We start from the raw sequence: 22,202 nt of genomic DNA on the forward strand, positions 1-22,202 counted from the left end.
GTATTGACGAGACTGTCCAGAGAAATGTGAAATGGTGACATAGTGAAGTAACTGACTCTATAGAGATGACGACGTTGAGCTGATGCCTGAATGATGAGTCAGTCATGTGGTGCGGAGGGGTCCTCTAAGCAGAAGAAATAACTGATGGGCAGATGCCCCAGACTCTGGATAAGACACAGTGCTGTGTCTAAGGAGGAGGCAGGGATGATCCTGCCAGGCAAATAGTAAGGAGGGGTATAAGTGGACATATTACAGGTGAAATTCAGAGAGACAATTATGAAACTGTGAAGATATCAGCCAGCAGTGTTTGGACAGAGATGTCACTCTGATTGCTCTGTGTAAGACAAGAGAAAGAACTCTGTGTGTGTGTGTGTGTGTGTGTGTGTGTGTGTGTGTGTGTGTGTGTGTGCATTTCTTTAGAATCGATTGCATGCTCTACTTCTTACATTACTGTATTTCAAATACATTTAGACTGGGGAGGACTTGAGAACAGAAGAATAAGAGAGTTTAAATTAATCAATCAAAAACTTTTAATCCTGAGAACAAAATAGTCCTACACCTAACAGAAAAAAATTACATTCTAGTCCAACAATGTGAACTTGAATCCCTTCTCTCTATTGACACATTCCCCAGATCTTAGCCTGTCTTTTTCTTCTAGATTTGTTTCCAGGTTGCTCCAGGTCCATGAATTCATGGTGCTTTCCAGAATGCATATGTGTATCATGGGATTTCCTTGCAATATTTAAAAGGTGGTATCAATTTCACATATTGTTGTTGGAGTTTTCTTGTCCCACCAGTTCCTGCTGCCCTTCTCAGCCCCAAATAAGCACACAGACACTATATTAATTATAAAACTGTTGGCCAATATCTAAGGTTTCTTATTGGCTAGCACTGTCTTAATTATTATCCCATTTCTATAAATCTATGCATTTCTACATGGCCTTATCTTACTGGAGAACACCTGGCGTATCTTGTCTTTTGAATCTCTATATGGTACCTCTTTCTGGCAGGCTCTCCTACATTTCCCAGAATTCTCCTCATCTCCTAGCCCCGCCTATCTTCCTGACTCTGTTGGACAGTGTTTTATTCATCAACCAATAAGAGAAACATATATACAGAAGAAAATCCCCATCAACATATATCTTATTTTCTTGTCTTAGACCAGAACAGCAATATTTTGCTAGTTGAATAACAAAAGATTGAATACATTTTAGATGACAAGACATAAATTGCTGGAATACCTTTTCTGGTGTTCCTAAAATTACTGAATGTGTACTTAAAGTTCCTACAGTCATGTTTAACTCAGCCCATCATCCTAGAACAGCATTGTGAAGAGCGTCTGTCTATACCTACCAGACTAGGAAAGGGGTTAATATCAAAATGCAATCCTCCTCACTGCTCACCTCATTCATCTTTGCAGGCATCGTGACCTAAGGGTATAAATCACAGTGGCCAGAGCTTCTCTGTGCAAAGGTCAAGATGATTTGTTTTAAGTTTATTGGCTTAGAGAGCACTGAGAAAATACCCCGTAACTTCCCAATACCGCATGCATTTTTCAGCTCCTATAAATCAAAACCACAGTATTTTTCAAATGGTAAATGTAATTTCTATATATGACGTCTCCAGAGCTGCATTCTAAACTTGAATTGATTGTAGTAGAACTGCCTTGTTTAAAATATGGCTGAGATCACCTGTTTCTCAAAGATTTATATATTGCACATCTAAGGATTTAAAAAAATAATACTTTTCGTATTTCAGTTAAATTTACAGAAACACAAACAGTAGCATCTGTACTCCTGTGATCCTGGCTTTCAGTTTTATTTACATTCACCGTGTAAGCTTTGTTTCTTATGCTCTTCCCACTTATATCTGCAAATATAAGCTCCATGTATTAGCTCAAATATATACTGGAGAGCAAGCCCTTAAATTGTCTGATGAAAAAGGCCAAGTTACTTTTTAGCAGAACTTTTCAAAAGCTCATCAAACCCATCTGGTGTTTCATAAGTCAGCACTGACTTTGAGGAGGCAAATAGGGACATTTTATCACTTAAGTAACTTTGGTACCCAAAGGCCTCCAAAGCCATATGCTTAAAAAGACAATTTGGACAAGAAAATAAGCCCCGTCATGACAAGGCTGCATGGTTATCTAATATAATCCTAGACTATAAATGGTTTTAATGTCTGTCACCAAATTCTGGTTTCACTTACCTGAAAGTCATTTTGAAACTTTGCCCATATATTACTTCCAGAGGATTTTGTCCACACCGATCACTTAAGTCATCTTCTTTTCCAAACGTTAAATTTCCTTAGACTGATCATTTCCTCTGTGTGCTACCTGAATGTGCCAACTCAAGTTTTGACGGCTGTGCCACCACTGCAATAACTATGTAGAAATGGCAATTTTGAAGGGAAGAGCCTGCATAAGTGCCTTCGTCTACAAACTGCCATGGAAGTGAAAGTTTGAACACCATGGTATTTTTTCTTTTAAAGTAATTTGAATATGAGATACAGTTATCTGTGTGGCCTGTATGTTCATGACGTACATAAAACTCTCATTAATCTTCACTGTTCTAATGGCATTTAATACTATATCTGGGACTAAGATCATTTTTACTGCCTTTGTGGTTTCTGATTACCAGTGAGGAGGATGTTACATTTTTACCTACAGACAAACTTACTAACATTAATATTTATACCTAACCTCAAATAGGAACCGTGTACTTCCAACAGAAAATTTAAAAAGTGGAAAACAGGGTTGCAATGTCTGTGGATGCTTCCTCTGGGAATGCAAGCTGAGCTACGGAGGCAAACATATCTGTCAATAGCCCGAGCAGAGAGGGTTGAGCTGGGGTAGAAGCAAAGCATGAAACAGACTTCACATTCAAGTCATCGTATCAAAGACCGTTGTTTGGGACAAAAGGACTTGGGCTTAGTAAAATCTATGTTTAAATGCAGAGAAAAGGGACAGATGTCCAGTGAAATTAATACATAAATATAGAAATGCCCAAGTATAGTTAGCAGAACAAAATATTTTCTTCCTAATTAGCAAAAGGAAGTCACTGAGCAACTTTGAGCAGTGAAAACTGGGAGAGGGGGAATGGGCTTGTGCACATGAGTGTGTGTACACACACACACACACACACGCATGCACACACACACGCACACACACACACACAGAGTGTAGTCTCAAAACATTTCTGGAAATGTTTTCATAAGGGGAGGAATCTCTCCAAAATGTTTGGAAATAATTAAAATTAAAAAAAATATTGTAACACAAAAATCTCCATGGGGGAAAAAGACTCTCAGTGGTAATACCTAAAAGAAAAGAAGAAATATGAACAAAGACAAAAACACAGAATGAGCAAGATTTTTAAAAAAGTTCTTTGTTTCAGAAAGCAGTCTAAGAATCCTAGCAATCTTCAAAATGATATGAGTGGATTAATCTATGAGTAAGGAATAATCTTAGATTAAACGGAAGAAATCCAACTGAACACCATATATACAGACAATAAAATGTTTATTAAGATGTATAACATCATGTCGTTAAAACACAAGATTACAAACATTGCAGGTACATATGAAAAGTCTGATAAATTTCATAAACATTTACTGAATATAGAAGAAGTAGATTTTAAAAACATACGAAAACTGGGCGATGGTGGCTCATGCATTTAATCCCAGTACTCCAGAGTCAGAGGCAGGTGGATCTCTGAGTGTGAGGCCAGCCTGTGCTTGGCAGAATCATGCAAAACGTGTTTAGGGCTGTGTTGTTCACAATACAATCCTTTTAAAAGTATGGATAACACATGTAGGATAGTGAGCCTTAATAAGGAGATTCTTCTGTAATGCTGACATATACATTGTCTCAGCAGTGTCACTATGTGAGGGTACCTCTGTTGTGAACTGCTCTGTTGTAGTCATGAACTGAAAATGTGTCTAAAGGATGTTTAGGAAGCAGAATTAACCGGTGTTGTAAAGCTATTTCCTCTGAATTGAAGCATCACTCCCACCCCTGGCAGAGGGGTTAAGGCTTATAATACTCAGGAAATAAATTAAACATATAAGACCCATGAACTTTCCCAGCACTCGGGAGGCAGAGGCAGGCGGATCTCTGTGAGTTCGAGGCCAGGTTGGACCGACAGCCTCCAAAACAATACAGAGAAACCCTGTCTCATAAAACCAAAAATAAATAAATAAATAAATAAATAAATAAATAAATAAATAAATAAAAGACCCATGAACTTAAAGTTACAAGGTTCAGGAACACCTAAAACTCACAAGGATATCATCAGTGCCAATCTAATCAGTCTTCAAGCTGCCTTTAAGTTGTATGGGAAGATTCACAGATGTAGCTTCTATGAGTTTATACCCACAGTAAGGTAAACGTTTGTGATGTAGGAACCCTTAGGTCACTCGTGATCCTCTAAGTGGCTCCTGAGCTACAGCCCTGTCAGTGACTCTAACAAACTCACTGGTTCACTAAGTTAGACATGAATGGAATAATTTCTTTGATGTCATATCTGGAGTCTTAGACATTTGTTTTAGTCTCTCCAGGAAAAGGCACACAACAGTAGGTCAAAGACGGAATAACCATAGAGAATTTGAAGGGCTAGTTTTGAAATTCCAGACGGACAGGAGTGACATGTGTGCATGTAAGGCATAGTTAGTACAAGACAAGAATTATGTAGGTTTGAACTCTGAAATTTACCCGAAAAGATAAAATATAAGGTTTTCAGATATCCAAATACAAATTTTAAGTATGTAGTTGGATGTGTAAGTGGAGAAGTAAAACAGGGTAATCTGAGAGCTATTTTAACATACATAAGATACTGAAACTGGTGCCATTGTCTTGTCTAGGGCAATGAAATGTGTGGTGATAGGCATTAAGGATATAGTTAAGTGGATGTGTGGATGTGTGCTTACTTAACATGAAAGGGGTTTAATTGTCATTACCACAAAGAGAGAGACAGACAGAGACAGACAGACAGACAGACAGAGGGAGAGAGGGAGAGGCAGAGAGAGAGAGAGAGAGAGAGAGAGAGAGAGAGAGAGAGAGAGGAATCATGGTAGTTGAGACTGGAGGGAGTGTCAGGGTTTAAAGATGTCTACAATATATTCTTAAAAGTGCTTAGATGTGCCGTCTAGAAAAGGCACGCTGAGCCTCAAGCGCATCAGAAGCCAGACAATAATGGCCCAGTAAACTGGTGTTGATAACATATGAAAACTGCGCTTCTCACCATAGTGACATGATCAACATTCTTCACTATCCTTAGGAGCTCAGCAAATAAGACTAGCAAATGTCCCTTGGATTTGAACATGGTAACATTTCCTAAGTTATTAGTGTTACACCGCCAGAGAAGCTAGGAAACAAGGAGGACCCTAAGAGAGGCACACATGGTCCCCCTGGAGAAGGGGAAAGGGACAAGATCTCCTGAGCTAATTGGGAGCATGAGGGGGAAGGGAGAGGGAGTTAGGAGAAAGAGAAGGGAAGAAGAGCAGGGGAGAGGAGGATATGAGGGAGTAGGAAAATCGAGTAAGGGGAAGAATAGAGGAGAGCAAGAAGAGAGATACCACAATAGAGGGAGTCGTTATAGGTTTAAAGAGAAATCTGGCACTAGAGAAATGTCCAGAGATCAACTAGGTTGACCCCAACTAAGAATCTAAGCAATAGTGGAGAGGCTACCTTAAATGCCATTCCCCTATAATGAGATTGATGACTACCTTATATGCCATCCTAGAGCCTTCATCCAGTAGATGAAGGAAGCAGAAGCAGAGACCAACAGCCAAACACTGAGCTGAACTCTGGAATCGAGTTGCAGAGAGGGAGGAGTGATGAGCAAAAGGATCAAGACCAGGCTGGAGAGACCCACAGAATCAGCTGACCTGAACAAGGGGGGAGCTCATGGATCCCAGAATGATGGCTGAGAGGCCAGCATGGGACTGATCCAGAACCCCTGAATATGGGTGTCAGTTTGGAGGTCCAGGCAATCTATGGGGTCTATCCCTAGTACACTAATGAACTTTGGGAGCCTACTCCACATAGAGGGATACTCTCTCAGCCTAGACACACATGGAGGGCCTAGGCCCTGCTCAATTAAGTGACAGACTTTGAAGATCTCCCAAGGTCCCTGTGCATGCTGCTCTTCCAATTGTATAAAAATAACTGATATAGAGATTGTTCTTGACAGCTGTTTTTTTAAAACAGTTTTCAAAACAGCTAATTTTAGCTTTGAAAGTTCTGTTTTTATTTTTAAGGAAAATGTATTTAGCACTAGTTTACATACTTGAAAACAAAGGTTCACCGTGAACCAACAACTAGCAAAAAACTACATGCCAATCCCAGTTCCCTCTCCCCACCTCCCCTGCCCTTAACCAACCCCTATCCCATACCCTTTATGCTATTTTGACATTTGATTAATTCCTTGTCTATCATACATTTTCTGTTTGTATAGGATATATATATATATATATATTTATAAAATGTTTTGATTTTTGTTTTATTCTTCTTTAAAATTTCAGCTCACAAAATCTAAGTGCTTGCATCTGGCAAACATCTTATGTTAAAGACAACTGCTTCCCTTTGTGTAAGAATACATATTATGGACTGTCTTTAATCAATGAACATCAAAATATAGAACATGGACAATTAATTGATATTAATTTTATCTAGATTATTCCAAATAAACATTTCTGAATGTCTATCTCTGTGTTTTCTTTTCATGTTTTAGAAATATATGCTGATCTGGACAGCTTTTATATGAAAAGTCAGAATATTTTCTCATTATCCACCTGGAAACAGACCTTAAAAGCATCTAAAAATAAAATATTAAATGAAAAACTTTAATCCAAAGCATTCATAGTTATTGACAAAGATTCTCTTCAAAGAGTCTATGCATTTGAAGGCAGGTATTAAAAATGTCTGAATTTGAGGTCAACAAAAGAGATTTGGAACCAAGCCTACTAATTTCAAAGCATAAAACCTGAGCAAATGACCTGAATTACTGATCTATTAATGCTTGAAAGTTTTAGTAGCTACATAAAGCTCTAACTATACTCCTAAATACATTTTATGCTTTCCGTTTAAAAGTGTGAGTGTGACTTCGAGGAGGTAAATGTGCAGCTGGCTAGAACCGGTCACATTGTTTAAACAGTGTCTTTTTCATTTCATTTTAATCAGCTAATTTGTAGGTCATACTATAAGGACACTTTTTTTCTCATTCAAACTTCATGTAATTGGCTCATTAAGAGCCAATAGAACACTAACCATGCCCTTAAAAAGAAATTACTGAAATAACAGACAAAATATAATTACAAGCCACTTGACTTGAGAACAAATATCCCCTAATTATAATCACCAAATAAACAAAGAAAATGCTGAGGCTGGTCTCTGCTGTAGGCCCACAGCTTCCCTCTGTAAAATAACAGCATGGTGTGTATCTGCTTAGGTGTGTAGCCTGACCACAGTAATTTCAATTGATATTACATCAGTAATTTTAATTTAATGAATCATAGTTGTCATCAAAGATGGCTACCAAGGTATTCAAATGAAAGATTCTTTTTAATTCTCAGACTGACCTAGATCCTTTCTTTTGGGGGCATGAGGAAGACTGTAAAGTATTGTTCCTTGGATGACTACTGCAATCTGTTAGGATGTGACACATACCCACAGCCTGGCATGATTAAGCTTTCAGTTCTACTAATTTCCTTGAACTGACTTGATATCTCCTAAGCATCTTTCATATTACGTATGAGAATACTGTCATATGGCTGATCTGCTCTACACATCAAGCTTTCTGAAAGAGACTTCACACAGCAAGTAGAAACAGAAATTTCCATTACAATTTGTTCTCCATTCACAGATTGTCTCTGAGAAAAAATTTATGGTATTCATAAGTTCTTTATAGAATTCAAGCTGAAATGGTAGAAATATAAGGCAATAGAGTGATATTCTGGTTCCTTTTCATATACAATGGATGGATATTCTGAACTTCCCAAAAGACTGCATAACATAGGTGTCTTCTACCTGGCAGCTTTTGTTTTCACCATTATTTCCAGGTCTTCAGTTGAATTCTACTGAAGAAGTCAAGTACACAATTCATCTCAAGCAGTGTGTGAAGCAGTTAAACCTATATTATCCCTCATAACCATCAAGAGAAATAGCAACATCACCTTCTTGCAAATGAGAAAGATCAGAGATACATACTAACATTGAAGTTGATGGACCAGTGAATACTTTTGTCATTCTGTTACCCAGTTTCTTGGCCTATCTTCCATGAACCAGAAACTAGTGAGTCTTTAGTTATGAATTCAGACATTGTTTTCATTTAGAAAAGTGCTAAGTAAGACTGCAGCACATATTATAAGAAACAAATAGCAATAAGTCAGACACAAAAAGACAAATACTCTATGTGTTCTCTCACTTACAGAACCTAGATAAGGATTTAATCAATGAATATATGTATGCATGAACACACATCTGTGAAAAACAGATGATCAGTGTTATCAGTAGTTATGATGATGGCTAGGGTACATTTGACTGAAAAGAAGCATTTGGACCCTGAAGCAAATATTTGAAGCGGTAAGGAAGTCAGCACTAAACACTGAAGTGCTTTCCCAGAAAAGGTGACCAAATGCGAGCATGCCAGGATGAGCAAGCATTTGGCACACTCCAGGGAGAATGAGGCCAGTGGCGACAAAATCAAATGAGTGAGGTCCAACAACAAGGCATTAAATCAGGTAGGCAATGCATTCTGCCCTTGAAGATCTTCTTGTTAATTTATTTTTCAGTTTGTGGACTGAAAAAAAGGCCTTTAAAATGCCAGGCAGGTTGCTTACCATTGAGCTGTAGCCAAGCCCTTATCAAATCATGAACTTGTTATCTCATCCTCATGGACTTCACAGGACTTGGTCAATATGTCCGCTCTTACCAAAAGTGTAAAGGAAAACTAAGGGGAGCTTGTGGCCAGTACCATAAGCCACCCGAATTCTAAATAGGAAAGCTCAGTGGGAAGGTAGACAAAGAAGCAGGGAAATTCAGGGAGAAATATGGGATGAAAAGATAGGAAACAGGTTGCCAGAGACACTAATAAAAAGGTTGCAGAAAAGAAAAAGAGCCTGGCATCTTGGGTGCCAAGTTAAAATGGTATATAAAATCCAAGAGGAGTCAGCCATGTCTACTGTTAAGAGCAGTTTATACAGAGAGGTAGAGAGGTGGACGTTGAGTAACCACTGGAGTGGAATCCTTCTTCTCCAAGCATTTACATCCATGTGTTGATCTAAAAGTTGAACTGAAGCTTGCTTGCTAAAAAGTAAAGAAATTACTCAGAGTTACAGGAATGCATGTTAGTGAGAGGGGCAGGAAAGGGTTACTGGGTATACTTAAACTAAAAGAAAGCCAGGTTTCCTGGAGCTTGGCAAACAAGTGAGAAGTTCCATGAAGATAGAATCAAATCTCCAACCTGCTAGATTCCATGTGAATTTCCTTTCCCTCTGCTCAAACATGGAGGGATCATTGCTTAACATAGTCCTTCAAGTTCACCTTGATCTCCATCCAAAATTATTTCATAGCCTCCATCCTTCATAATAGCAATATTCTACTCTCTCAAATATGGGGTTAGTGAGTATCTTTTCCCAAATCTGTGGGCTGCCTTTTTGTCTTGTTCACTGTGTTCTTTGCCTTACAGAAGATTCTTAGTTTCAGGAGGTTCCATTTGCTAATTAATTGTCGATCTCAGTGTCTGTGCTACTGGAGTTATGTTCAGGAAGATGTCTCCTGTACCAATTCATTCAAGAGTACCTCCCACTTTTTCTTCTAAGAGGTTCAGTGTGGCTGTATTTATGTTGAGGTCTTTGATCCATTTGGACTTAAGTTTTGTGCTTCTACATGTCAATATTCAGTTATGATAGTACCATTTGTTGAAGATGCTTTCTTTTTTCCATTGTATAATTTTAGCTTCTTTGTCAAAAATCGAGTCTTCATAGGTGTATGGGTTAAAATCAGGGTTTTCAATTGGATTCCATTGGTCTACCTGTCTATTTTTGTGCCAATACCAAGCTGTTTTCAGGACTATAGCTCTATAATAGAGTTTGAAGTCAGGAATGGTGATGCCTCTGGAGGTTCCTTTATTGAACAGGGTTGTTTTGGCTATCCTGGGTCTTTTGTTTTTCCATATAAAGTTGATTATTGTCATTTCAAGGTCTGTGAAGAATTGTGCTGGAATTGCGTTACATCTGTAGATTGCTTTCAGTGTGATTGCCATTTTTACTATGTTGATCCTACCAACCCAAGAGCATGGGATATCTTTCCATTTTATGGTATCTTCTTTAATTTCTTTCTTTAGAGACTCAAAGTTCTTGCTATACAGATCTTTCACTTGTTTGGTTAGCACTGTCCCCAGACATTTAATGTTGTTTGTGGCCATTATAAAGGGTAATGTTTCTCTGATTTCTTTCTCAGCCCACTTATCATCCATATATAACAGGACTACTGATTTTTTTTCAGTTAACCTTGTATCCTGCCACATTTCTGAAGGTGTTTATCAGCTGTAAGAGTTCCCTTGTAGAGTTTTTCTAGTCACTTATGTAAACTATTATATCATCTGCAAATAGTGTAAGTTTGACTTCTTCCTTTCCAATTTGTATCCCCTTGATCTCCTTTTGTTGTCTTATTGCTCTACCTTAAATGCCCCTCTCTTCATCCAGTAACTGGCGGAAGCAGAAGCAGACACCTTAACTGAACCTCTGGAACCCAGTGACAAAGAGAGAGGACTGATGAGCATAGGGATCAAGTCTGGGCTGGTGAAACCAACAGAAACAGCTGACCTGAACAAGGATGAGCTCTTGGACCCCAGAACCACAGCCAGGAGGCCAGCATGGGACTGATCCAGACCCCCCTGAATGTGGGTATCAGTAAAGAGGCCTGGACAATCTCAATCTATGGGGTCCTGGGCAGTAGATCAGTATTTATACCTGACATATAAATGGACTTTATGTGTCCACACCACAAAGAGGGATGCTCTCTCAGCCTGGACTCTTGGAGGAGTGCCTAGGCCCTGCCCTGAACAAAAGGACAGACTCTGAATTTGCCCTATGGGGAAGGGAGTTGGGATGGGGGAAGGCTGGGGAGGCTGGTGTGGGAGGAGGGGAGAGAGAGGGAACTGGGATTGACATATGAAGCCAGTTTGTTTCTAATTTTTAAAAATGTAATAAATAATAATAATAAAAACAATATTCTGCTCTCTCCAGCCCTCAAAACAATCTCTTCAGCTGTGCTTTCTAGAATGCAGATTTGTTTTACTCTGTAGAATAATTAGATTCATTAATCTATGCTAATTCATTAATCTATGCTAGTCCCTACCCTGAGTACTTACATTTTAACAGGGATTTTCTAGTGACACAAAGAAGTGAATCTATTAGTGCACATTTTAGATGCTAAGTAGGACATTTTAGTGTTATAGAAACCATACTATTTCTCTAAGTCCACTTTAGAAAGGTTTTATTCTACCAGAGATACTGAGACACATAAATAATGTAGTAAATTTACTCCATGCTGGTTAATTGCACTATTTTTTCATGGTTGTGCTTCGCACATTAATATTCACTGTGCTCTGCAGATGCCCTGGCCCTATCATCAAGTACTTTGCCACTTAAATGAACTCTGTATTTAGAGAAGCATGCCAAGTAATATGTGTTTATTTTATTATGTTTCTATAGAGCTTGTTACAGTCCTTGCCAATTGCTCAGAAAGAATATGAATCTTTTGGGTGAACGTAGTATGCAGTAATCATGGTATGTAAGTGAAATTATGGTCTCAAACACTACAAGAAGGAAAGCATTTTCAATCTATTCAACTATGAGAATGTCTTCCTTAAAAATAAATAAATACAGCCAGAAAGTTGGTGCCCTGCATTTCTGTTCTGTGAAAACCAAGTAAATGCTACAGCAGTTGGGATAACTATGTCATGACTGATTCTGGTTTATTCAAGTTGTTTTCCTTCCACAGGAAGAGCAGCTTAAAAAAAAGAGAGAATTGAATAGGTCCTTACGGCCAACTTAACTAAATTGTGTCCTGCATTAATATAATGAGCTCAATTCAACATAATGCAATGAGAAAGAAATGGACAACAGGGTTCCCAATAAAAAGACACAATCAGCTCTTAGACACAAGGGGGGAAAGCAAAGTAAGGAATCTCAATAAAAAATAATTCCTTCCTATTTCTCTACAGAGCTGACTCTGGGATCTTGTATAATGCGTGGAAAATACCTTATGAATATTTTGATATTGAATAAAGAGGAAAATCAGGAGGATGAAAAAAGTCAGCAGAAAAATTTAGTGGCATGTGTATAATATTTTTAATTTTTCGATGAAATTTTCTTCATGCCAATCACTAGCCGTGAAAAGTTGTCTACCTCAATCAGTGTATTAGTATAAGGAGATCAACTGTGCTTTAACCCTACAAAAAGAATAGCATGAAATAAGTTGATGTTACACAATCAGCAGTTTATTCTGTTCTACTTTTCTCTCCAATCAGTGCCAAAGCCATTGTTCTCACATTGATTACTATGAGTTCTTACCCAGTTTTTCAGCAAGGAGGATTGTTGATTCATAAGTGGATAGTAAATGAAAGCCAATTCGTTCTTTAGATTGCTGAATTTTGTCTTTTAATAAAGTATATTTCCACCCTGAGGTCTTATGACATACTAAGCTGTCCTTCTCCCATACCTCAGGATTTTTAATGCAATTATCTCATCACATATTCTCATTTGTTCGTTATCTTCCCCAACTTTACAGGAGTACTAGAAAGACATACATTCTCTTTGAGCTCAGTATATAGCATGTTTAATATTGTACCTTGTTGTGATGGCAGAGGGAGGGAGACAATCACTGATTAATACACAATTTACTCAAAATCAAAACACTCTCTATGTACAGGAAACACAAATCCTTCAGGGCTCCATCACCTAACATCGTCGTATCCAGGGAAGGCTAGCTGAGACTTTTTGTGTTCAACTTTGTTAATTAGTTGAGTCAGGCGCTTGAGTTCCTGGTGTTTTGCCTCTGTCTTCTAGAAAATAACAGTAATCATGAATGAAAACAATTCAAAATCTATAAAGGTACCAATAAACAGTGATGTGGACTAAAATGCCTAGTCTACAAATAAAAGCTTGACGTGTATGTTTGTGTTTTGTCTTTAAGGGAATTCATCTTTTATTTCATTAAAAAAAAGCCGCATCTTGCCTATTATAACTGTGTGTAGTAAGACTTAAATTTCATTACAACTAAAGAGCATATATTTACAAGCAATCCTAGGCTGTTTTCTCATAATTCTCTAAGTATTCCAGAATTCCCTGAAAAGCCATCTTGAAGTGAAAGACCCCAATAGGGATACTTTCACGGAAAGGAGACCCGAACCCAAGGAACAATGAGACCACGAGCTTGGATGCAACAGCAAGAGGCTTTATTGATAATACACGGGTACCCGGGGCGTCTCAGTCTCGGGAACTGAGAGCCCCGAGCTGGGGACTCAGGGGTTCTTTTATAGTAAAAAGCGCAGTACAGAAGCGAGAAGCCTAGTAACAGGACCCTGATTGGGCAATTTAAATGAGGCTAGGGCTCAGAACGAGGGCAATTGAGGTTTTGAGGTTTTTCTTGGAACTCAAGTCTCGGCCTTGGCCCTATCTGAGGAACAATAGGTCTCTGTGCTTGCCCAATCTTGCTGAGCTGGCCATCTGGTCAGAGCTCCCTTCTGATAGCAATGACTATTCAGCTGTGGGGACCTTGAACTGAGCTCCCCTCTGATAGCAATGACTATTCAGCTGTGGGGACCTTGAACTGAGCTCCCCTCTGATAGCAATGACTATTCAGCTGTGGGGAAACGGAATTTTCCATAAGCCTCAGCTGCCTGTTTAGACTGGGCCAGGGTCTTTCAGAAGGAGGACTTCTGAATTCTGGATGTGTGCCTGTAGATCATGACACATCAACCTAGTTCATAGCAAGCAGATCTTGGAGAGGTGGACACCATACTTCTCCGCCCTTTCCAAATCCTTGAGCAAAGCCTCTCACTGCTTTCCTCTCCCACTGACTGACTCCAAAGAGAAAAAAATGTCCCTATAATTTTTCCTAACTTCTCTTACTGAACTGAAAGTCCTTGAAGATTTATACTATGATATTTATATTTTTATGTAGGTCAAAAAGATTGTTTTGTAGAGTAGAAATGCAAACTTTTCTCAATGTTGGACATTTCAATGGTTATATCTAAAGATCTGTATAATACGGCATGTTCATTTATTGACATGAAGGTTCAGACAACAGGATCTTAAAGTGGATATTACTTCTTAATATCTCTAAAATAGTTATTCTGTGAAAATTCAAGCTTAGATATGTTACCTTTCAACTTCCATCTAACTATATTCTGCTCTATTATTACTAATGTGATTCTTGCATGGAGTTTTTTTTCCCATTAGAAAACTGAGCCGACTTTAAACGTTCATACCATAGCTATCTTCTATAAACCTGAGAAATGGAAATCACTGGTTACTAACTTTGAACGTGAGACCAGATATGGAGCAGAATCCTTCCTTTGAGAACAACACTGACAATAATCAATATTCCTAACTTTAGTTTTATGGAGAATCTAAAAAAATATCAACTTGATAATTTTGGAAAGAAAGATTATACTAAGTAGAAGGTGAGGGCAAAAAAAAGATCAACAAACTAATTCTCTTATTTCAGAAAAACATATCCAATGGCAAATATATTTGGATAAGCACAGAAAGTATTCCTTTCCTTTCTCAGTAATGAGATAAGTATCCATGATGAGTGTTATTCTTCTCTAATCTGTAAGATATTCAAGCTATGCTAACATGAATTTCCCCTGGAGAAGACATTAAGTCATCAGCCAAAGTACAGCTAAGCAGCTGGAACAGACACAAAGCAAATTGTTTAAGCCTTTCACCTTCTGCCATCAGGATAACAATGGAAAATTGTTAACCAGTATCCCATTACAGAGCCAAGAAATGAGATGATGGGAGAGTCGAATTGAAAGCCATAAACTGCTGTTTCCATTTGAACACTATCTTGTTTACCTCTAGATAAAAGTATAATTTAGTCTGTTAGCACTGAATGTCCAAGTAGCCTAATCTCAAGAAATGGATGCTCTCACAGTCTATCTGCAAGTCATCACCATACATGTCACATTTATTCCTTATAAAGGAGACCCTGATAATGTATTTACATCTTTTACCTTATTCCGGCATTTATATTATACATGAAGGACTTGTATGTAAGGCCAGTTTATGCAATACCAGCACATCCAGAACACAAAAGATGAAAAATAATGAGTAGCAAAGTACACTTGTGAGATCATATATTATATATTATATTACTGAGTTTTCCAGCAACATGAAAGATTTGGAGTCTTTAGTCAGAGAGTCCCCTTGTCTACAACTGAAAGTGCATGACAAAAAAAACTAACAGAATTCCAAAATTAAGGTGTTTCAAATATCAGCTGAGAGTAACAATCAGTCCCTGAAGCTGACCACTCCTAAATCACTACACAAAGTGATTATTTCAGAAGAGAAATTCAATTCCTTAGACAATCCATCTGTCAGTTTGCTATACTTAAATCCTATTAATTCAGTTAACCTGAGAGGATGTCTCAAAGAACTATTAGACTTTTTAAAGGTAGCATATTGGGGGCTGGAAAGAAAGCTCTGCAGTTAAGAGCACTCGCTGCCCTTGCAGAGGTCCAGGGTTCACTTTCTAGGACCCAGGATTGTCCAGAGCCACCCATAATTGCAAGTCCAGGGTTTCTGGTGCCTTCTTTTGGCCTCTGTGGGCTCCAGACACACATGTAACACACATGCATGTACGCAGGCAAAGCATTCATACACAAAATAAGATAAATGAATCTTAAAAATAAAGCCAATGCATTTTGATTATTTCAGCAACATAATTCATCCGTATATTCTGTAGAATTAACAGGAGTGTAGAAGTATTATCAAAAAGATAATTCTGTGTCAAATAAAACCTTGAATCAAAATTTCCTGATGAAAATTAAAAACTAGGAGACCTTACTTCTGCACAATAACTCTTCACCCTGAGAGAGGAAGCGAGGGAAGTGACCCGGAATGGAAAATGATGAGAGAGAAGCGCTTTCATCCAGCCAGCAAGCCCTTATGTGAGGAGCCCTGCTGTTCTGTTGCTCACAGAAAAAAAAGTAAAGTAAAAGAAAGTAAAGCTTAGTGCAGTCCTGTGCTTAAGGCATTTCTAACCCAAGGATGTGATGGAGGACTCCACTTAAGAGTTCCCAGTACTTTCTAAAGCCGTTTTCTGAATGAGTGAAACAACTTTAAAGGCATCTTTCTTGCTTCCAACAAGGGGGGAAAGTTTGTTCCTCGCAGCCGAGTTTCTCTACTGCTACGCTGGGGGAGAAAACTACACTAGAGGAAGTAAGCATGCTGGCACAAATCATACTTGGAGTCGCCGTGTCTCAGTTTCCACATCTAGATTCAAGGATGCTGAGTGAAATTACACCTAGATTTAAATGCTTCTCCAAATGCACCCTTAAGGAAAGCAACTAATTCTACAATAGGATACCAGAGACTGAAAATGTGATCAAGTGTATATGTAATCACATCAATTATAGAACTCAGAGCAAAGGTTTTTAATTCATTTTTTCTAATGGAAAATATCCATTAGTGAATCCAGAAATCAGCATAATGGATTTCAACCATCATTTACCAGAATAACTTGAACAAAGCATAAAATTTGGAACTGCATTATGGGAAGGAAGGACAAATACTCTCATAACTCAGAAATTTATACACATGAATTCATGTGTATATTGCTTGGTGATAGAACAAATTATACTTTTATTCTCTAGCATACCAACAGTTCTTTAAAAATCACTTATTTACAGTGTATCTACTTGAGCTAGATGAGAAAATCAGTTTTCACTTACCAATCGTGGGGTCATGATAATCTGGGAACTGGTGGCTTATAAACTGCATTGTCACTGCTGACGGAAAAAAAACATAGTCAGCCCTTACCTATGAATTGTTCATCAACATAGCTCTATATTTTAATATTTTCTGGTAAGTAGCTCTCTTTTATGAGTGACTACATAAATTAAATGGCATTAGCTAACACATGATAATGATAGTAACAACACATAGTTATGAAAAACAAAAAAGTCTATACTGTGTATTTGTAGTAAATATTTCGAAGTTTAAGTGTATTTCAATCCCTGGGGCTTCACAGTTAGCTCTAGTTAGTTGATGGTTTTCAAGAAGTTTCTGGGATCTTTTTGGCTCTGAGTTTCATGATACCGGATGAATCTATGTCTCTGTCACCAGCTGAGTGGTCAGAATCTGGCATCTAACTGAACAACTAATAATAAGTTGGGCAGTCTGTCATCTCAACTTGGAAGATGCTGTACATGCAAAACTGAAATAAAATACCCTCACCCTGTATCAGCAGAATAAAGGAATGCACATCTATTTGCCAAACATATGTCTTAGGACAAATCCATTTAGCTTCTTTAGGCTACAATGTTGAGAATATCTTTAGATCCTTTCCCTCTTACATCCTCCATACAAATACCCAGTTTCCATGAAACACCTTTCCAATGTGTCTAGCCCTAGCTCAGAGTCTTATCCTATAAACTGCTTTCCTTCTGTAAATTCTTACTTACAATGTAAGTAAGTAAGTCACAATGGTACCATAACAGTCATCCAGAGGCCTGTCACTGACAACTCACGTAAAGACCATGGTCTTGAAAATAGTCTCAGACTGTAGGATTTTTCATGGTCATCCTATCTCTCAAGCCAAGTGTGTGTCTTGTGCTCAAACCTCCTGAGACACGCCCCTTGAACAAGCCTTCGCCACATGGTCTAGAATAGTGCCAGTGTTAACCGATCCAACTCTCTGACCAACACTGGACCAGGCTTATCTTAAGCCTCTTCTCATCTGAACCTCAGCTTTTGAACTTCTGTGTTGTATTTCTTCGGTAATTCAGTTCTGACAAGAATTGTGTTGATCCTGCTTGGAGAGATGCCCACCGTTTACATCTGATGATCATTTGAATATGAAATGTTCTTTCAGGGCCATGGGACAAATTTTCTATCCCCAGCTGGTGCCACTGGCTTGGGAGGCTGTGAAAACGTTGTTAGGGGGAACCTAGCTTGCGGAAAGGAACCGCTGGAAGTGTGGTATTTGTCTCCAGGCCTTTCCCAGCCTATGCCTCCTGTCCATCGGGTGAAGAATGGCCTCCACCAGAAAGCTGTCACCACAGTGTTTTCCCCAGCGCCATGGGGCCATGCAAACATAGGATACACAATCTGAAACCAGAGCAGAGGAAGTATTTCCTCCTTGAAGCTGTTCTCTCTGGTATTAGCTACAGCTATGCAAAAATACCTAATATAAAATCTCAGTAGCGTCTTCAATCTACGCAGCAGGAGAGCTGATCCCCTTGCCTTCTCCCAGCAGAAATCCCCTGAATCTGCTTTGGCTGTGTCCATCCCAGCCCTCCACAGTGTTCCATCCACTGCCTCCATCCTGGCCACGGAACTTTAAGTCTCTTTAATTTAACTCTCTGCAGCTCTTTCTGTATTCTGTGTCTCAGTTCCACACCTTTATGTTTTTCTTCTATTGTAATAGAACCTTAACAAGATAGGGTTTTGCTGGTGTACCTGCTTTCCAGTTCTGTAAAAGTACTAGTGAGGCTCAACATGTCATCTCAAATATCACACTATTTGAGCAATATATTTAACCTTTTATATCTAAAATCTGTCAGTATGTGGTATGCATAAAAGCTTCCTGAACTATCAGAAAACATTTACATAATCATGTTAATTAACTACCATATATTTGGGAAGAGTGTAGAGGCTAAAAAGTCAGAACACATCTAAATGAAAAACACATCATCACTTTAAAAACTGATTGGTATACTTAAACATTAAACTTGAGAATCATAGGGTTAATATCAAAAATAATCTGTCGGAATCAACTGCTGCAGCTGTTTATAAGAACATAGAGCATATGTTTAGATGCTTGGGTGCTGGCTTTAATGGAAGCCTGCTGTTTATTGGATAATTAAAAATAACTCTTCAATTATCAAATGCTCTGGCCTGCCACCTAGACAGAACCAAAGAAATTGGAATCAGTTTTTATTGGTTCCAAAACTTCAAAAACATAATTTTATCAGACTGATGTGTAAAAGTTTCTTTAATGTTTTTGAAATGGACATCTAAGGAACTTTTAATAGCCATTTTCTATTTAGGGCAATAATAAGCAAAAAAATCATGAAAAAGAATCCCTAAATATTTATGTTGTAATATATTTGTGTGTGTGTGTGTGCGCGCGCGCGTGTGTGTGTGTGTGTGTGTGTGTGTGTGTGTGTGTGTGTGTGTGTTATATTTACATACAAATGGTGCTTTTCAAACTAGTAATTAAGAGAAACTCTGGGCTTCCTGAGAAAGGAAGGCACAGTTCTGAAACACTACCCTTTTCTGAAATAAGAAAGGTACATTGATGAATGAAATTTTCATTTATGACATAAGTAGACAGTAGATGTGTACAGTTTCTATCTAATATTCCCTATTTACCCAGGGATGATTTGCTCTTTAACAAGAAGTGATTGGAAGTTCATTCATGGCCCTGGCAGAGATTTTTCTGCCTAGGCAGACAGCCTCCCTCCACACTTTGACTCTTCTTTCTGTCTACTTATCCATATAAGCAGTGTTGATATTACAGGGATCTGCAGGACACAGTAGGAACAGTTACACTGAAAAAATCCCAGCATAATTTAGGAATCAGCCTTTTAATCAGAACCCAGGACATTTACGAACAATGCAACTTGAGAGCAGCTAAAATCTCAATTCAAACTTGGGTTTTAGGAGTTAGGTTTTCAAGCATTTGCCTTACCATTTATGTTTGTGAGGAGGAATAGATCCTTTGGAGAGCAATGCTTAGTTATTTTAATCCTGTGCATGAACAAGTTCAATGCAGCAAAGTAAGAAACTTGATCACTTGTGTTCAGTCATAAGACAACGAATAAAGCCGCGAGTTTGGTAGCTCACAACCTTAATCCCAGCACTCGGGAGGCAGAAGCAGGCGAATTTCTGTAAATTCGAGGCCAGCCTGGTCTACAGAGTGAATTCCGGGACAGACAAGGTTACACTGAGAAACCCTGTCTTGAAACCATCCCCCTCCAAAAAAAGGAAATAGAGAAAATATTGAAGCATGAAAACTTAATGTGGCATGTAAATTTATAAACATTTACCCCAGAGCTTACCACACGTGTATCTTTACTTTTCCTTAAAATACCAAAAAACACTTCTAAAAGAGAAATCCAACATTGAGGCCAGGACAACCCCTCATACATTTTAGAAAGTGACTAAGTCAGAACACTCTCAGTATGAACCAGATCTTGCCTCAACAATAAGCACTTAATTTTACAGCACTTACTTATTTGAAATAGTTAAAATTTCCACAATACACTTAAACTGAATAATAGATGACTTTGTCACCTTCAAACATTTACTTGTGGTTAGTCATTGCCAGTCTACATCTTATGATCCGCGTCAGTCTCTTCACTATCAAGCATGGTAGAAGCCATGGATATTACCCGGGATCAGAATGCCAAGGAAAGGACAGAATTTCATAGAATTTCTGACAGTCTTGGCCAAAACCCTGCATGCAGACAGTGGAAACTGTGGCGCTGGAACATCCAACCTGTGTATCAAAATCCAGCTATGATATGGCTATTCTGTGCACGATGTACACTTGGGACGCATTAACAGATGGGTGTGGACGCCTCTTTCCTCATTCTTTTTAGTATGATATTTAATTTCCTTCCCAGCCACACCTATGCAATGACCTAGCCTTCTGTGTGCATATCTCCCTCTCAGAAGCAGAGGATCGTTTCACCGCTCACCACCCAGCACCTCTGACCACTGTGAATATGAACTTCCAGGCTGGGTTTCGGTATTTGTCAGTTAGGAGTGAAAATTTCTTCTTTTTTATGTGTTTGAGTTAAAAACATGAATGCTTCAAATGTCAATCCCAGCTCTCTCTCCCACCCCTCCTCCCTTGTCCCTTCACCAGCCTCCCCCGACCCAGGACATTCCCAACATCATTCCCCAGGGAGGGTAAGGATCAAGGTGGATGAGTTTTCTGATGTGTTCTTGGATCCAATTTGCCAGTATTTTATTGAGTATTTTTCGCATCAACTTTAATGAGTGAAATTGGTCTGAAATTCTCTTTTTTAGTTGTGTCTTTGTGTGGCTTGGGTATCAATGTTATTGAAGCTTCGTAAAAAGAGTTTGGCAAAGACCCTTCTGCTTCTGTTACATGGAATATTTTCAGGAGAATTGGTATAAGCTGTTCTTTGAATTTCTGGTAAAATTCTGCACTGAAGCCATCTGGCCCTGGGCCTTTTTTGGTTGGGAGACTTTTAATGACTGCTTCTATTTCCTTAGAGGTTATGGATCTACTTAAATTGCTTATCTGTTCTTGATTTAATTTTGGAAGGTGATAGCTATCCAAAAAGTTGTTCATTTCCTTTAAATTTTCGAATTTTGTGGAGTACAAGTTTTCAAAGTATGAACAGATGATTCTCTGGATTTCCTCAGTGTCCATTGTGATGTCCCCATTTTCATTTCTGATTTTGTTAACGCGCATGTTCACATTCTGCTGTTTGGTGAGTTTGGATAAAGGTTTGTCTATCTTGTTGATTTTCTCAAAGAACCAACTCTTTGTTACATTGATTCTTTGTATTGTTTTCCTAGTTTCTGCTTTATTGATTTCAGCCCTCAATTTGATTATTTCCTGGCATCTACTCCTGTTGGGTGAGTTTGCTTCTTTGTGTTCTAGAGCTTTCAGTTGTGTTGTTAGTTCTCTAGTGTAACTTTTCTCCAGTTTATTCATGTGGGCAGTTAGTGCTATGAACTTTACTGTTTGCTTTCAAAGTGTCCCATAAGTTTGGGTATGTTGTGTCATCGTTCTCATTGAATTCTAGGAAGTCTTTAATTTCTTTTTTATTTCTTTTTTGACCCAGGAGTGGTGCAATTGTGCATTATTCAATTTCCATGAGTTTGTAGGGTTTCTGCTATTTGTGTTGTTGTTGAACTCTAACTTTAAAACATGGTGGTCTGATAAGATACATGGAGTTATTCCAATTTTTTGTACCTGTTGAGGTTTG

General features: G+C 38.4%; 1 protein-coding gene across 5 annotated transcripts in view; it reads right to left on the bottom strand.

The window, feature by feature from the left end:
* Rit2 (Ras like without CAAX 2) overlaps positions 1 to 22,202 on the bottom strand; it is a 354,330-nt gene that overhangs the window by 253,816 nt on the left and 78,312 nt on the right. For 3 of the 5 annotated variants that reach the window (XM_005065318.4, XM_040758000.1, XM_040758001.1), the window contains exon 2: positions 16,962 to 17,018. The exons of 1 other annotated variant lie outside the window; for it this stretch is intronic. In XM_005065318.4, the coding sequence (XP_005065375.1) occupies positions 16,962 to 17,018 (57 nt within the window). The remainder of the gene's footprint in view (positions 1 to 16,961; positions 17,019 to 22,202) is intronic. One more of the 5 variants, XM_040757998.1, reaches the window with a different exon arrangement.

The sequence above is a fragment of the Mesocricetus auratus genome, unplaced genomic scaffold, assembly GCF_017639785.1.
Source record: "Mesocricetus auratus isolate SY011 unplaced genomic scaffold, BCM_Maur_2.0 Super-Scaffold_100015, whole genome shotgun sequence".
Classification (NCBI taxonomy): Eukaryota; Metazoa; Chordata; class Mammalia; order Rodentia; family Cricetidae; genus Mesocricetus; species Mesocricetus auratus.